Source organism: Chiloscyllium plagiosum, unplaced genomic scaffold (assembly GCF_037043375.1).
Source record: "Chiloscyllium plagiosum isolate Xiang-an unplaced genomic scaffold, Cpla_swu_hap1 HiC_scaffold_18, whole genome shotgun sequence".
Lineage (NCBI taxonomy): Eukaryota > Metazoa > Chordata > Chondrichthyes > Orectolobiformes > Hemiscylliidae > Chiloscyllium > Chiloscyllium plagiosum.
In genome coordinates this window covers 53,553,220-53,571,049 of record NW_028270156.1, presented here as the reverse complement: position 1 = coordinate 53,571,049, position 17,830 = coordinate 53,553,220, and the positions used below count along the sequence as shown (strand labels likewise).

At 41.2% G+C, this 17,830-nt stretch overlaps 1 protein-coding gene across 10 annotated transcripts in view; it reads left to right on the top strand.

Moving 5' to 3' along the window:
• Positions 1 to 17,830, top strand: part of myrf (myelin regulatory factor) — a 233,421-nt gene that overhangs the window by 159,097 nt on the left and 56,494 nt on the right. For all 10 annotated transcript variants that reach the window (XM_087996624.1, XM_087996625.1, XM_043706035.2 and 7 more), the window contains 5 exons: positions 46 to 169; positions 6,057 to 6,252; positions 8,205 to 8,281; positions 9,374 to 9,484; positions 11,888 to 11,978. In XM_087996624.1, the coding sequence (XP_087852750.1) occupies positions 46 to 169; positions 6,057 to 6,252; positions 8,205 to 8,281; positions 9,374 to 9,484; positions 11,888 to 11,978 (599 nt within the window). The remainder of the gene's footprint in view (positions 1 to 45; positions 170 to 6,056; positions 6,253 to 8,204; positions 8,282 to 9,373; positions 9,485 to 11,887; positions 11,979 to 17,830) is intronic.

Genomic DNA, 17,830 nt, shown 5'->3' with positions numbered 1-17,830 from the left:
CTGTTGGCTATCATATCAAAGCTCTCTCCATCTATCTTATTTCAGGGTTGATGCAGGACAGTGACAGTCTGAATGGCTCTTACCTGGACCCCAACTATCAGTGCATTAAATGGCAGCCTCACCAGCAGAACAAGTGGGCCACTCTCTGTGATGTCAACTGCAAAGATCTGTGAGTACAGCTAGCATGAATTTCTCCACCTTATTCATATTGCAGCTATTCACAAAGCAAGAGTCAGTGGGAAAATTCCTTAAGAATGCTCTCTCTCTCTCTCTCTCTCTCTCTCTCTCTAGTGAGGGAGTCCATCCACTCTCAACTTTCATTTTAGGTTTCATTGTCACAATATTGTCTGTGCATCCAGACTTGGATGAAATCGTCAGCCGAGTCAAGTAGCAATTGTGTATCCCCAAACAGCATTGAAGTAGACATTGTGTATATCAGTGAATCGACACATGCTATCATCACACACAGCGGAAAAATGGTCATCTTTCCTTAAGTTTGAAATTCAAGCAGATCATAAAGAATGAGGGCTACATGCTAAACCTTTAGTTCTGGACCCATGGTTCAACATCAGCCAGAATTAGGGAATTACACACCCTTTTCACCACTGACGGTAACAGGGTAGTGTGAAACGCAATTGCAGTCCCAATCCTGATCCTTTTGGCATTGACCAACACTTCCTCCTAACTCAGTAGGAACTGGCACCAGACTGGCATTCAGTACAGGAGATGCCACAGAATAGCAGGTGTGGGAAATAGAAGCTTCTCACACTGGTACACCATTTGGCTAACCTGAGAACATTAGAGAATTAGTGCAAAGGCAGCTTCATTTACCATTTAATCCTAAATGGACGTATCCCAGGAGTTTTGATGTTGACTTCAATTAATTCAAGCAAAAAGTAAAATATTCCTTTCCCAAGCATACTTTTGAACAAAAAAAATTAAAAATTAACTAAACATAAAGCAGTCTCGGATTATGGTAGGAAGTTCTCCGAAACTTAGAGACAGTGTCTTGGAATGTTGAATAGCAAAACACAGGCAACAAGCAATCGACAGACCCTGAGGAATTGCTCCTCCCTACAACTCCTTAAATTCCTGTGCGTTTGTTAGAATGCACAACATGGGATTAATTTCTTGTTGATTGTCAAATGTTTCAGTATGAGCAATTGTGAAGCAATACCATGTAACACAATTCTGACAAACGCTTATTGCTAGCAACCGATAACATGAATCACAATGATTAGTGTAAGCGACTGTATAAACATGTGTGATAAAATCTCTTTCTGGTGCTTAAGAACAGTATAGTGACATCAATTGTTTTGGAAACACATCACTATATCATTTGCAGGTGCTATCAACATAAGGAAAATGATGCAAAACCTCCTGGTTCCTTCCTTTTGTCAAATAGCAAGCAAAACACAAGTTCTGAATGCCTTCCCAAAGACAATGCCTCTTCCAACCAACACAATTGGGAAGTTTAAAATTAAAGGGAAAATTTATATCTCCACTTATGAATGGTTAGGAGTGCCCACATATGAGCTACAGATGAGGATCTAACTGAATGGGTCAGAGAGTGGATACTATTCAGTTTAATTGTTGCACATTTTAATTGCTCTATTCTCATTATCCTCTGCTCCCACTGACTGCTGCCATGACCACACTGTGTTTGTCTGCCAGCCTCTGTGCATTAGCTTTGATGTATTCTCCATGTCCTTCTTTTCTAATAAATATTTCTGTTGTTCAGTTTGCTTCTACTCCCCTGATCATATTCAGAGCATCTCCAGCTGCCCTATCTCCAGGACTGCTTTGGCCATTCATCTTCTATACCCACCCACGAACCTTTGCTGGCACCACCATTTGGTTGACTGGGAAGTCTAGAAATCATAATTTTGGTCCTTGTTGCGAACTCTTACTCAACCTCTCTGCAATCTCATTCTGAACCAGATTATTAGCGTCACATCTAACCCACTGTAGACAGAATTTAAACTCAGAAGTAGATCTCAGAAGTAGTCCAGCATTGGTTTTCATTGAGGAAGGCACAACAGAATAAGTGTCTGTCAAATACTTATCTGGCCAGGGTTGGGTGTTTTCCAGAAATGTGGAGCTCAGGAATGGGAATGCCATCCCCTCACAGCTAAGGACTGATCAGATGCCAGCAGATCTCCATTGCTGGCACCCACAGCCTTCACAATGCCTTGACTTGCAAATGCTGCAATGGCATCCCTTTCTCCTTCCTCCCATTTTTATCCCTTTATTTCCACTCTCCCCCTCTCCATTATCTCTCCACATCTTTCTCTGTTCTTTTTTTTTACCCCTTTTGCTCAATATATGCATTCCTCTGACTTAAACCTCTTATAGATCAGCATAGTGATGACAGATTGCATGCTCATTTTGTTGACGTTGCTGCTTGGATTTTCCAGACAGCTGCTCCTTGTTGCTGTCGTACTCATTTATTAATGTGCATTACAGATAGGACATGGAGCCTCAGTATGTGGTTTAAATCCCATTACCCACTCCTCTACAAACACTCAACGAGAGATGACGTTTGACAAAGTCCTGGTGGAGAAAGAATTTTTAACCAGAATTTACAGCTTTCTGAGTTGTTGCTGCACTATCCTGAAATACGTATTTCTATCAACAAGACTGAACAGAACCTAGAGCTGCATGGGGCCAAATGAGTACATCACTTACCCATTTCTTATCAATTACACTATACACAGACAAGAGCAAACTGAGGTTCACATGAGCCACACAATACAAAGCAGCACTGAACTGTATTGTTCCCTAATACCTATCTTCACAGGAGCTGACACAAGCTGTCTTGTACCTGTACCTTCAGTTTTCTCCTTGCAAACCACCTGAACTATTTTTCTGGTAGTTGGTCTTCTCGTGATGGTATTGGACTAGAGCAACCTAACCACACATTTAGTGCCATCTAATAAATTAAATACACAAGCTGGTGTGATCCAACTTTGGACAGGAAGGATGTGGCTAAGTACCACAGCAGGTGGTTGAAAGCTGCAGTTTTTAAGCAGGCTAAAAATGAGAGAACAAGAGAGTGCATAAGGGTGAAGAAGAGGAATGAGCAAAAGGACAATCTCAGAGTTTTTCTACAGCGTAATCATAAAACTTCAGGATAACAAATGGCTGTATGTGAACTCCTGGGTGTCTGTCAGTGCTGGATGCAGCCTGTTTGAGGAACCGTTTGATGACCGAGCTGTAATTTTGTTTTGGATGGCGTTCTGTTCTATCTGCTGCTGATTGACAGAGAACACATGCTCAGTGCTGTCTGTAGCTGACGTGTGTTTAAATGTGAGCTTAAACATTTCCATTGGAGTTGTAATTTCTTGGCTGGTCTGGGAAATATTGGGGTTGGTTTCTTAGCAACTGGTCGTGAACCTGCTGCAGAAACATTCCTTGCATTGTAGTGGGTGCAGTGTGACTCTCAAAAGAGCTGTCAAATATTTCTACATCATTAATGGACTGACCTTCATGGGATCCACTTCATCTCCATTTGCTTTTGCATTTTTTAAAACTAATTTATTCCCCTTCCCCTCTGACCCCAAATGAAACCTCCTAAAATGTATCCTTGAGATATACATATACATATAAACTGTTTGGATCCTGTGATTAACTTCCAGCTGTAACACAATCCCTAAATGTGTTGCTCTCTGTTTAATGATTTACGATGGTTTATACTTGGTATTAATCCAGGAATGAGTTAATACGTTGTTTTGATTGCACAGCATCTCCCAGTAAAACTGGATATCTTCAAAATACTGAATAAAAAGACAAAGAGCTGCTGATTCATAAAGCACAGCTCAGTTACAGAATGAGTTAATTTGCCTGGCCAAAAATGGGACAATTGTACAGCCAGCCAGTACGTAAATGATGAGTAATGTGTGCTGTTTTGATGAGTGTGGGGTGGGTGGGGGGAGGTGAAACAGATTTCTCTTCAGGTGTCCTAAATTATCTCATTGATATGACTTGCAAATGGTTAGGATTCTTGTGGTATAGTGGTAGTGTTCCTGCCTCTGAGCTAGGTTTGAGTCCCACCTGCTCCAGAGGTCATAGTGTCATGCAGCATGGAGACAGACTCTCTGGTCCAACCAGTCAATGCCTATCATAATCCCAAACTAAACTCGTCCCACCTGCTCCTGATCCATATCCCCTCAGATCTTTCCCATTCATGTAATGTGTAAGAACGTCTCCGAGCAGGGTAATTATAAATATTGACTCCCAAATTGTTGGGCTTGTTAGTTCCAATGATGCAACTCTTTCTTTTGAAGGTACTGAGTTTTGCCAGAACCTATTTTGGAAAAGTGGCCATGTCAGAAACAGAATTCGCATTCCAAAGACTAGGGCTTATGCTGTACTGTTTTCCTTTAGTCCATTAACATGTTTTGTTGTAGCTACTATAAAACTATAGAACCAATAGAAGAGGCATTATGGTTTAAGCATTTGTAGCTATCTATGGGGAACCACACCGAGGCAGTTTTAAAACCTGTGTGTGTTTTTCTGTATCCTGTAGCTCATTGAGTACTGCTGCGAACCACTTTTCATTTGCACACGTTGTTTTGATTGCACAGCATCTCCCAGTAAAACTGGATATCTTCAAAATACTGAATAAAAAGACAAAGAGCTGGTGATTCATAAAGCACAGCTCAGTTACAGAATCCTCCTGTTCAATAAGAAAATGGAAACTAAATCCTGATCAGTTATTGACTTTGGTCCAGAAATATCATTCTGCTCAACCAAGGTCTAGACCCTATTTTGTTTGAAAGTTAGCATTCAGCTCTGCTGTAAACCTAATACTGTCTCCAGGGTTGACTCTGAGCTTGGTTTGCAAGTGGATGTTACTGTGAGTGAGAGGCTCAAATGGAGTGGGAGTGGGGGTAGGGATGTTACTCACAACAAACAGGATCATCAAGATCAGGAGAGAAGAGGGGGTAAACCAGGAAGAAGTGGCCAGGGGAGACTGAACTTAGGCTTTAAAAAAGGAGGGAAAACTAACAGGGAAAGGGGGGGGGGGGGGGGGGGGGGGGGGGGGCGGTGTGGATTTCAGTTGTGGAAATAGTGAGCTGAAATAAAATGATGTAGAAGACAATGCAGTGATTCTAACGCAGTGACAACGCATAACAGGGTGTGTGAGCTGAGATACTTACAGGTGAAAAGGAGTAAGAGAAGAAAGTTCAGAGGAGCTTTTGATAAAATAGATCAAACATGTTTGTGATAGAAAGTTGGCAGAATATTTAATTAAGTTTATTTATCTGGTCACGTTGTTGGGGAGTTGGTTTGTGGATCTCTGCATTTTAAAAACAAACCACTTTTCATTTCAGTTGTAATTAGTAGCCACATATTGATTTATGCCTGTGCCTCCAATTAGTAAGTGTGTTCAGCTGAGCTGCTACATGAACAGGAGAAAACTAATTTGTCAACACATGATATATTCCAGTAGCTGGCGTATGGGGCAAGAGTTTTCTATTCATGACCTTAGGGAATGGTGTTATTTGAATTTTCAGCAGAGAAACGTGCAGCGTGTTAGTTATTTTGTCTATGAAACTCCATGGATCGGTTTTTACAACCCCAGTAACAGGTCCATAAAATATATGTCCAAAATTTACCACCCAACATTACTACTGCCACTGTTTTATCCGCAACAGCAGGAGCGTCAGGGGGCCATCTATATCAGACCAATTAAGATCTTTGAAATTGTTAATTAATGGTCTTCATTGCTCTGTCCTACCATTAGAGGGATTGTTCTACTGTTGGGAGATGTCCATGCCAAGCGTCAGCCCAGTAGCTGTCATTGTGTTGGCTAGTGGCAGGTTACATCAGCCATGCCTCATGAACAGGTCTCTGGGCCTATCCATGAGTCTTTCCTCAGATCAAATAACCCATGGGGTGGGGAGCAGGGGTTGCAATCCAGGTGCTCCCTTAGATCTATCTCCATGCAACATTGTCAACATGAAAGGTATAATGTGAATGTAACTCAATGTCATCCAATGCCTATGGCTATATCTCAACTGGTGTTAGAGTCTGTTCTATTTCTTTTGCAGGCCCAATCCCAGCTATAGAGTCGATGCTGACAAAGGCTTTAACTTCTCTGTTCCTGATGATGCTTTTGTCTGTCAAAAGAAGAACCACTTCCAGGTCACAGTTTATGTTGGCATGATGGGTGATCCAAAATACGTGAAAACCCCTGAGGGGCTCAAACCAATTGATTGTTTCTTCCTGAAGTTACACGGTGTAAAGGTGAGAGATACCTATTGGTGGGGAGTTGTGGGAGCACGAGGTTTGTTAGTCAAATTTGGTCCTTGGAGGCATTTACTTCCATTTACCAATCTTCACACACAAGTCAACATATTTTCCTGTGAGTGCCTGTCTATGTAACACCTGTCTACAAGTTGTTGTGATCTTAGTTAGGAACAACAATATTATCATTTGTTTGGATCCAGGTCCAAATTTATTGTCTGCCCCTCCCCCACCACTTGCCTCCCAGCAGTCAATGAGCACGAACAGCTTGCCCAGTAAATTCAACAAAACCTGATCATGAAAGTGGTACTGGCCTTTGATTAAGGCCTCTAGAGACCGTTTCGTTTACCATGTTTCCTTTCCCCTCAACTTGCTTCTTTTTGTTCTTGGAAGAACATCCTACAGTGTCAGTCTGATATTTTACTACTCCCCATGCAGCCATCCCGTGGTTTCCTTTCTTTCAGAAATCTTAGGGTGTGGGCATCATTAGCCAGGCCTACATTTCTTACTCCTTCCTAAGGAGCTGTGAAGGTGATTGAAGTGAATCACCTTCATAGAATCATAGAATCCCTACAGGGTGGAAACAGGCCATTTGGCCCAACAAGTCCACACCAGCCCTCTGACAGTAACCCACCCAGACCCATTCCATTACTCTACATTTACCCCTGACTAGTGTACCAACCTACACATCCCTGAACACTATGGGCAATTTAGCATGGCCAGTTCACCTAACCTGCACATCCTTGGATGGCAGGAGGAAACTGGAGCACCGGAAGAAACCCACACAGACACGGGGAGAATGTGCAAATTCCACACAGTCACCCGAGGCTGGAATTGAACCTGGGTCCCTGCTGCTGTGAGGCAGCAGTGCTAACCACTGAGCCACTGTGCCGCCCCAAGTTAATTGTCTCATTTAGTGTTCATAGAATCCCTACAGTGTGGAAATGGGCCATTTGGACCAACAATTCCACCCCAATAAGTAACCCTCCCAGACCCATTCCCCTACCCTATTACTCTACATTTACCCCTGACTAATGCACCTAACCTACACATCCCTGAACACTATGGGCAATTTATCATGGCCAATTCACCCTAATGTGCACATCTTTGGACTGTGGGAGGAAACTGGAGCACCCAGAGGAAACCCACACAGACACGGAGAGAATGCACAAGCTCCATACAGACAGTCACCTGAGGCTGGAACCAAACCTGGGTCCCTGGTGCTGTGATGCAGCAGTGCTGTGTGGTGAAGCCATGTCCACAGTGCTGTTTGTGTGGCAAATCCAGGATTATTGAACAATGGAGTTGGAGGAACAGTGATATATTTCCAAGTCAGATCGTTGTGTAATGTGGAGGAGGCTCAGAGGCAATGGTGTTCTCAAGTACCTCCACGTCCTGCTGGGAGGTAATATGGGTAGGTTTGGTAGGTGCTGTCAAAGAAGAATTGGAGCATTCCTGCAATGTCCCCTAAACTTAATTTTGTCTCAATATATTGTTGGTGGATGGAGTGAATGTTTAAGGAAGGAGATGGGAGAAGTAGTGAGATTGTGAGTTAGTTGCTGAGCTGTTTACTATAAATTCATTCAATGTAGAAGGAAACTTACTGCTGCTTAGTTTTGGACAGGTTTTAACTCATGTTACCTTGTAATCAAAGCAAGTGTGCTGTTAACTTAATGTCCCTTGCAGGCTATTTTAATTGGTTCTCTTGAAAATTGGAGGGTTGGAAATTAAATAAACAAAGAACCACTTTGAAGAGTCTCATCAGATTGGAAATGTTGCCCATTGAGGTGGCAGGAGACTGTCACGTTAAAGTCTTTTTAACTTCCTTTCCTATGTTATCTTGTGGAATAAGTCAATCTGGTTGGGAAACGAATCCTTTCACATATCAGTAAATGTGGAAAGAGCTGGCATGTATATCTGATTGCTGATTGTTAAACAATCTTTTTTGGTAGTTGGAAGCAATGAACCAGAGCATCAATATTGAGCAATCACAGTCTGATCGCAGCAAACGGCCATTCAACCCAGTCACGTAAGTACACAATATAAATTGTGCATTTTAGGAACTGGAACAGCTCTCCCTATCCACGGAATGTCACTTGTAATTGTCCAAGGTTGGCTCAGTCAAGAGCACTCCAAAGACTTTGGGTTTAAGTCCATTTCTAGATCTTGAACAGACACAAGTGAAAAATTGAATGCCACATTGTATAGTCTTCCAGATGAAATGACTGTGAATCAAAATTTGCTAAATATAACATGACTTTATCTGAGCAACAGTAGCGAATTCTCCTACCTTTTTTTTGGACAAGATTACTCCTTTAAAAATACAACTAAGATATCAATTACCAGTCTTATTGATGCTGTGAAATATTGCTGTGCATAAGATGGTTAACACCTCTCCCACACATAATTGTCATTATTCTTCAAAAGAATGTAAGAGTTTTGAAGTATGTAGAAGATCTGCTTTAAAAGACCTAAATCTTTCTTTTAGCTGATAGTATGTTATCAACAGTTTAGTCCTCAAAATAAATAATATGTCATAGCTTCTTCTGTCAGCTACTTGCTATGCACTGACCAGCACTGGCTAGTCTGTCTCATGTTCTGGTCTTATAAAATGAGGAGATGGTAAAACCTCAAACCCCTCAGTGTACTTAATTTCTTTACATTGTGTTAGGAGGTACAAGTAATATCTCGAAATGCGTCTAATAGCTACAAAGCGTACATGTCATGTGGAAAGTTATTTAGTTTATTCAGCACTGAGTTTCTCCTTGTATATTGTATATTGTGAAATGTTTTCTTGCTTTCAGTTGAAAAATTGTACAGAAAGGTACAGACCAAAAGTGAACATTAAATTTTAATGATTATTGAAAAATGTTCTAGTTGTCAGTGAAACTAGATAGGAGTGAGAGCTGTGTGTGAATTTGGGAGACACTTAGGGATGCTAATAGATGTTTATGGATTTTGGGAAATATTGACAGTTTGTAATAATTTGGGATGTTGTAGGATAACAAGAGATGGTGGATTTTGAGAGATTCTAAGAGTTATGGAAACATGATGACGGTATTAATACGTACAAGGGACATTGAGCGATATAGCATACTGATGGATTTTTTTCGTTCTATAGGATTAACATCCCCTCTGATCAGGTCACAAAGGTGACAGTTGGAAGGTTACACTTCAGTGAAACAACAGCGAACAACATGAGGAAAAAAGGCAAACCCAATCCAGACCAGAGGTGAGTACCATTACGAGTGTCATTGTGTCTTGCAAGACAGCTAAGATTCCCATTTCTACTGATGTGGCCTGGCTTAAATTACTGTAGGCTAGGAAGATGCTCATGAAGCATCAAAAGAGGGAAATGTAACAGAAAGATCAAGCTAAAATCAAGTATAGAAGAAATGAGTCAAACATTCCTCTTGAGTGAAGTTCAAGCTCAGTAAAAGATGAAAGTTCAGTAAATTTGACTAAATTGGCAGCATTTCCTCAGGATTTGTGTTCTATGTTTCATGAAAATTAAAGTTTAAATGGCAGACATCTTTGTCAAAGTCCGTGTGGTCAATTTTCAATGTCTCTGCTGTATGGAAATTGGATTCAAATCACTTTGAAACTTATGCTGCTGATGTTGGAGACCCGCTCCCAGCGCCAACCTGATGTGGATCAGAGGAAATTGGCACATTGCCAAGCAGATTGGGATCCTGTGACAAATTGATTGGATGCTGGTGTAATTTTCATGGTTTAATAGGCAAACTGAAGGTGATAACTCATTCTGGGCTTTAGGCTTCCTGAGTACAGCTGTATCTTCACCCAGAAAAGAAACTGTAAAACATGTGAATGACACATAATAGGTCAACTTGTCTTATGTTCTTCAAAATGAAAGGTCAGTACATTAATTTCAAAGTATCACTGATTTTCATTAGTCTTTGCCTCTGGGCAATACTTTCATTAAGTGCTTTGGAACCTAGAAAGGATGTGAAAGCATTATTAGAATTTCATATGCCAACTGGCAGAATGTACACTCCATTTCCTCCACTCCTTCCTTTGCTACTGAATCTAAGGCTGAAACCACAATGTTACATTTTCAATGTAACCTTTATGAGGATAAAATAAACAAATTCTAACCCATACCTAGTTCCCTCATGGGTCCTTCCTTGTTCTTTGCATTTTTCAGCTTGGGTCTGCTGCCCCATTCCAATCTGTGATCCCTGGACCAATGCTTACAGCACAACAGTCCAAAGCAAGGAAAGCGCCCAGGTCCACGCCCCCCTACAACCCACCCTCCCATCCTGGTACCTTCCCCTGCCACCGCACCTCCTCCCTCACCTGCGCCCACACCTCCTCCCTCACCTCCATCCAAGGCCCTAAAGGAGCCTTCCACATCCATCAAAGTTTTACCTGCACATTCACCAATATCATTTATTGTATCCGTTGCTCCCGATGCGGTCTCCTCTACATTGGGGAGACGGACGCCTCCTAGCAGAGCGCTTTAGGGAACATCTCCGGGACACCCGCATCAATCAACCACACCGCCCCGTGGCCCAACATTTCAACTCCCCCTCCCACTCTGCCGAGTACATGGAGGTCCTTGGCCGCCTCCACCGCCGCTCCCTCACCACCAGATGCCTGGAGGAAGAACGCCTCATCTTCCGCCTCGGAACACTTCAACCCCAGGGCATCAATGTGGACTTCAACAGTTTCCTCATTTCCCCTTTCCCCACCTCACCCCAGTTCCAAACTTCCAGCTCAGCACTGTCCCCATGACTTGTCCTACCTGCCTATCTTCTTTTCCACCTATCCACTCCACCCTCCTTCCCTGACCTATCACTTTCATCCCCTCCCCCACTCACCTATTGTACTCTATGCTACTTTCTCCCCACCCCCACCCTCCTCTCACTTATCTCTCCACCCTTCAGGCTCTCTGACTTTATTCCTGATGAAGGGCTTTTGCCCGAAACCTTGATTTTACTGCTCCTCGGAAGCTGCCTGAAATGCTGTGCTCTTCCAGCACCACTAATCCAGAATCATACAAATTCAGGCTTCTTGGATAGTTGACCTAATCACTCCATTCACCAATGACTCAACATCTGCTGGGAATGAAGATTGGCATCCATCACATGTTTGACTGCAGCCATTGTTGTTTTAATATGTTTGTAGATAAACATACCAAAAAATAGGATAAACCTCTTTTCTGGGAGTCTCATGTTGACTAATAAAAAGGAACTAATTCTTATAATAGAATTACAATGAAAGGTATTAGCTAGCTGTGGGTTGTTTAACTGAGAAATAGTGCCATGAAATTAAATAAAGTACTATTCTAAATATACTGTCATATTTAAAGATATTCATACAGATATTAGTTAAGAGTGTTTTCTTATGCTCTCACTCTACCTCACCCTTTTTTCACTCTTCCACCTTCCATATCACTCTTTTTCTATCACTTTCTCTCTCTTCTTTTTACCTCAATCCATTCATCTCTAACCCTCATTTCTCTCCCTGCTGTATTCCCATTTTTCTCTCTTCATTCTCCACCTTCTTTATCTTATCTTGCTGTCCTTTTCTGACCACACCTATCTCTTATTCCCCCCTCCCATTCTTTTTCTCATCCATCTTGTCCTCCTCTTGATCCCTTCGTCTATCGCAGGTACTTCATGCTGGTAGTAGCCCTTCAGGTCCAGGCTCAGAATCAGAATCATCTTGTGGCAGCTCAGATTTCTGAAAGAATCATTGTGCGGGTAAGGCTATTTCTTATTTACACATGTACTGTGTATGTGATCTGATAGTACTTTGTGCCAAGTTATCATCTTTAGCTATTTTTGGAATACCACATGACTTGGGGCCACAGTTGTCATTATACCTGTGAATGTGTTGTTTGTGCAGCTAATGCAGTATTTTGCTATTAGTCTGTGATTGTTGCTTGGTAAATGGTGATTATATTTGTATATCATGTCAGCATATATATGGAACTCGAGGATATGTCCAGTAGAATACAAATACCTACTGATATCTACGAGAAATTATGGGATGACAGGGATATCAACAATAGGTTGCTACACTGTAGGTGATTGGGATATCATTAACAGGATTTGACATCCTGTAACCATTTGGTTTTCTACTGATCCGATTACTACAGCATTACTAGTTCAATACTTCATCTGAATGTCAATTTTGTATCTGAGTGTCAAGATTGTGGAGAGAGGTTATTTGCAGACTATTTTATTGCACAAGATATCTCAACTCCAGCTATTCTGTTCACATCTGATTTCCACTTGGAGGTATTTCACAAAAGGAGTCTTCAGATATCCATTCAAAATGGACCAGGGCAGACTTTCCCCACTCCACTGGGTGGCACGATGGCACAATGGTTAGCACTGCTGCCTCACAGTGCCAGGGTCCCAGGTTCGATTCCAGCCTCGGGTGGCTGTCTGTGTGGAGTTTGCACATTTTCCTTGTCTCTTCGTGGGTTTCCTCCGGGTGCTCCGGTTTCCTCCCACAGTCCAAAGATGTGCAGATTAGGTGAATTGGCCATGCTAAATTGCCCATTGCGTTAGGTACATTAGTCAGGGGGAAATGGGTCTGGGTGGGTTACTCTTCGGAGGATCGGTGTGGACTGGTTGGGCTGAAGGGCCTGTTTCCACGCTGTAGGGAATCTAATCTAAAATAAATGCGCAGATTGAGGACAACCACTGTTACTGTTGCCATGTCTGGGCTCAGTTATGTCAGCACAATGTGGTTGGAATCTGTGATCTTGCAAGTCTGCCCTACTCAGTGCTACAGCAAGGGGTGTTTAATACACTGGGTCAACCAGTGAAGATCACACATACAATTTCAGCCTTTGTTTCTATATGTAGAACCTGACCGTGAAAGGAGCAATAAATCCCTTTTATAACAAATACACTCTTGGTGCCTGCTGTGCAGTTTCTCTTGTTTAATATCTGTGTTTATCTGAGACCTATTTAAATCACTATTGCTTTCTCCATTAATAACGCAAAGTGGTACTGCTCCCAATATAACTACTTAAACATGTATACACCTATCCAACTACTGAGGATAGTGCGCAGCTAGTATTGAAACGTCAAGCAGCATCACACAGGAGTGGATAGTTTCTTTTGATCAAATATGTAGACTCTGATACCAAGGTACACATAAACCCTCTCTAAAAGATGGGAGTGAATTAATTTGTTGCTTTTTGCCCAGTATTTAATCCATTCAGGGATGCAACAGTGAGTCACCCACAAATTATGCATTATGACTCAGGAATGAACGATCAATTTTTACAGATCTTGCCATTCTAGCCATTATGCTGTCAGTAACCCAGGAATATTTAGATGATGCATAAGATGTAGTCACTTGATTGTGTACAGTTTTCATAAAGGCCTAATGGGTAACTCCAACACAAAGTAGAAGACACTTAGCCTTGCAGTGTTTATGGAGTTTTTAGCGCTCTTCATCTCCGAGGTTATGGAGTTTGATGTTGATGGCTCACCAAAATGATTTCTTTGGAGACCACTATAGTCCAATGGGTGTAGAGGTGGTGGGAATGGAGGACAGTAGTGGGGTCATGGAATTACCTAGAATGGAATCAAATGCTACCAGTGAAGTTTATATAATTGGCGCACATTTTCCCCCCATCTTTTAATACTGTATGTTGAAGGCAGTTGGAATTTACAAAGTGGCTGTGAATGGGGTGAAAATAATACATTCACGTATGCAAAACATATTACCTAAAAACAGAGTGAGATATCATTACTATTCAATTGTTCAATCATTGAAAAAGATCAGCTGAAAGATAAAATAAATGTGGAAAAATAACTGAAAATCAAAGAAAAAAGGGTTTGTTATATAAAAGATTCTTACAAGTGTTCTTTATCACGAAGAATGGATTATAACTGATAACAATTGGTCATTATTAAGTTACTGGATAATTACCAGCATTGAATAGTTACTGATAATGGACAATTAATACCAACAAATTGTTATTAAGTAGAGCTGTTTTAAAATGTTAGTAAGATTGGGTAACGTGGAAGAGTTACAAACAATTTATCCCCAGAAATTGGTGGTTATTAACAACAGGTACTTTTACTAACAATTATAATGAACAATGGGATCATCAGGTAATGCAGTATAATTAATGATATGTGCAACTATGACCAGCAATGGTTGGGGTTGCAGATAATGGGTTGATAGTAAGGGATAGTTCCTAGTCCTGGATTCTTATTGACTATGTATAGCATAACATCTCCAGCTGTCTCTGATTCCTCTGTTCTTCATTCACAGAACACGGCACAGGTGAGACATTTTAATGCTAAAACACTCACACAGGAGACTATTTCAGAGCGTAGGTACAGTGGAGCCCTTTATTATCAGTAACTAAAGAGAACTGTACAGAGGAGGTAAGTTTCAGAACTGAAGGGGACAAAATTATTGCTTAACAGGTGAGAAAAACAGGCAGGTTTCTGTGCCTGTGAGAGACTGGGTGAAAAGATCAGAACGTAGAGGGCATTACAGCAACATGACTAACAGAGTGGCTGAAAGCAAAAATGTCTGGTTCAATAAACCTGTCATAATACGGCAGTGATGGTTTCGTGTTCTGGAACAATTTATATATGATGGAATATAGATGTATGATAATAAACAGGCTCCACTGTATCGGTTAACATTGCACTGAAGGCATTTTGTTCAAACTTACTATATAGCCCCTATGATAGGCTGACAATGCACTCCTTTCTGGTAACATATCCTGTGTATTCTTTTGATGCATCACCTTAACATTATTTATTCAATAAAACCTGATCCCTTTCTGGCACCTAATATTGTGTTGTGAATCTGGCAACATGCATACCATAGTAGAAGCATCACAACTTGAGAGAGCAGGACAAATAGCACTGGTAATGAAACCAATATTCACTGGTCTGATATAAGGAGTGTATATCTTCGAATCAGAGGCTTTTCTGTGTAACAGAATGACAGTAGTATAAAACTTCAGTGGGCTTTAATTAATTTAACTGTACTGATTACAAAAGGATCTTTATCAATTGGGCCAATGGGCCAAGGAGTGGCAGATAGAATTTAATTTTAATAAATGCGAGGTATTGCATTTTGGTAAAACAAAAAAGAGCAGGATTTATACAGTTAATGATAGGGCCCTGGGTAATGTTGTCAAACAGAGAGACCTAGGGGTTCAGGTACATCATTCTTTGAAAGTTGTCTCACAGGTAGACAGGGTGGTTAAGAAGGTATTTAGTACCCTTGCCTTCATTTCTCAGACCATTGAGTACAGGAGTTGGGATGTCATGGTGAGGTTGTAAAGTATATTGGTGATGCCTTGTTTGGAGTACTGTGTACAGTTCTGGTTGCCCTGCTATAAGAAGGAAATTATTAAATAGGAGAGGGTTTAAGAGAGGATTCACCAGGATGTTGCTGGAACTAGGGGGGTTGAGTTATAAGGAGAGGCTGGGACTTCTTTTACTGGAGCATAGGAAGTTGGGGGTTGACCTTACAGCAGTTTATAAAATCATGAGGGCAGAGATAAGGTTACTAGCAAAGGCCTGTTCCCTAGGGTAGGGGAGTTCAAAATTAGGGTGCACATTTTTAAGATGAGAGGAGAAAGATTTAGAAGGGACCAGAGGGGCAATATTTCACACAGAGAGAAGATAATGTATGAAATAAACTGCCAGAGGAAGTGGTAGATGCAGGTACAGTTACAACCTTTATAAGATATTTGGACAGGTATATGAATAGGAAAGGTTCAGAGGGATATGGGTCAAATACAGGTAAATAGGACTAGTTTAGTTTGGGAATCTTGATCAGCATGGAGGAGTTGGACCAAAGGGTCTGTTTCCGTGCTTTATGACTCTAAACATTCTTTTTTGATGTCTTCCTGTCATTCCCCATCTCCATTTCTTTTCATCGTGTCTCTTGACCCTCATTGCCTACTCCTTATCCAGTTCTGGTGTCTCTCTCTCTCTCAACAAACTTTGACTTTTTTTCTCTTCATTCTCATCTCTTACTTCACTCTCTCTCATCACTTTTTTAACAGTCCTTCCCACCCCTCTCCATCTGTCCTGTCTCTCTTTCTCCACTCTCTCTCATTTTATTCTTCTTTTACCTATCTTTTCTTTTATCTTTGTTGCTTTCCCTCTCTCTTTCTCATGCTTTCACTCTATCTGACTTCTGTTTCTTATTTTGTCTCTCTTCTATACCATAATGTTTCTTGTCATTATCACTTCTAATCTTTCCTCTATCTTTGATCTCTCTTATTCTCTAGTCTGCTTCTTGGTTTCCCTATCTTTATTTCCTCTTGTGTTTATCTGTCTATCTCATGTTGTACGCTCTCTTATTTTACTGTATTCTGTTTTTCTCCCTTTCATTTTTTCTTATATCTCCCTCTCCATCTATCTCTTGACCCTCATCTCTTTCACACTATATCTCTCTCTTTCTCCCTCCTTCTCAACTTTTTTTGTACATGGTTTTCCATGTTGCTCCCTCTTTTGCTCCAGTTTCCTCTCTTTTCATGTGACTTTCACTCTCAAGGCTTTCTGACTCCATCTGTCCATTTCTGCATCTCTCTTCCAGTCTTACTCTTTCTACTTTCTTGGATTTTATCTCTCCCTGTCCATCCCCTCATTACTTCTTTTTCTGTGTATTGGTGTGACAGAATGTATTTTATGCTCTCAATCTGTATGACCAGTGATTTTGCTAACATTTCACCATGGCATTGCATGAGTCCTTCAATATCTTACCTATCCTGCCCAAAATTGCTGTGAAGAAGCCATATCAATTGATCTAATCTAAATTAGTCTGATTTCCTTTGGCTGCACAATGTTATTAGACTATGAGGGATCTAGAATTAAAATACCTGAGGTCTGAAATGGTCTAGCACACTGGCTGTTGGTATTATTGTACTTGGCTTCTTCCACCTGTCTCATGTCTCTGTGTGTAGTCACAGACACAGCAATGCCTTTTTTTTTAATTGAATGTGATTTGAAACCAAGGATTTGAAGGAATTTGTAGGGCTCCCGTACACCATTAGCCTCTCAGGTGGCTGATTGCACTGTGCAGTGTGCAGTGACCCCAAAACACCACAGAGCTCTTTGACTGTGGTTAGTTGCCTTATCTGATTTGCAGCTGTATGGGTGGAAAGTGCAGAGGGAAATGGAGCAGAAACAGGACTGGCTCAGCTGAGATGCCTGTCAAAGTTGATCACTTTGTTGACTCTAACGACCTAAGCTCAAACCACAAAAGCAGCCATGTTTGGGTTACATGCCAGAGAACAAATACATCCATGGACTGTATCTAGCCAATTGTTTTTGAGCAAGGTTTTCCGGTTCCACTGTTGATACATTCAGTTGCATGGACACAGTAGAGGGAGGAAGATCATGTCCAAAGGGTTTCTTGCCAGGGACCTCCCTGATTTTCTTGTTGTGCGATTTTAAGAGATGTAGAATTTGGTGAGTTCTCTAATACCTGTGAGGTATTTCTTCCCACCAGACTTTCTTCCCTATGTTGTATCCAGGTGTTCTGGTGCAAGTACAGGGAAATCTGCCCAATTGACATCAGGAACAGAAATGAGAAAAGAACGGAAAGA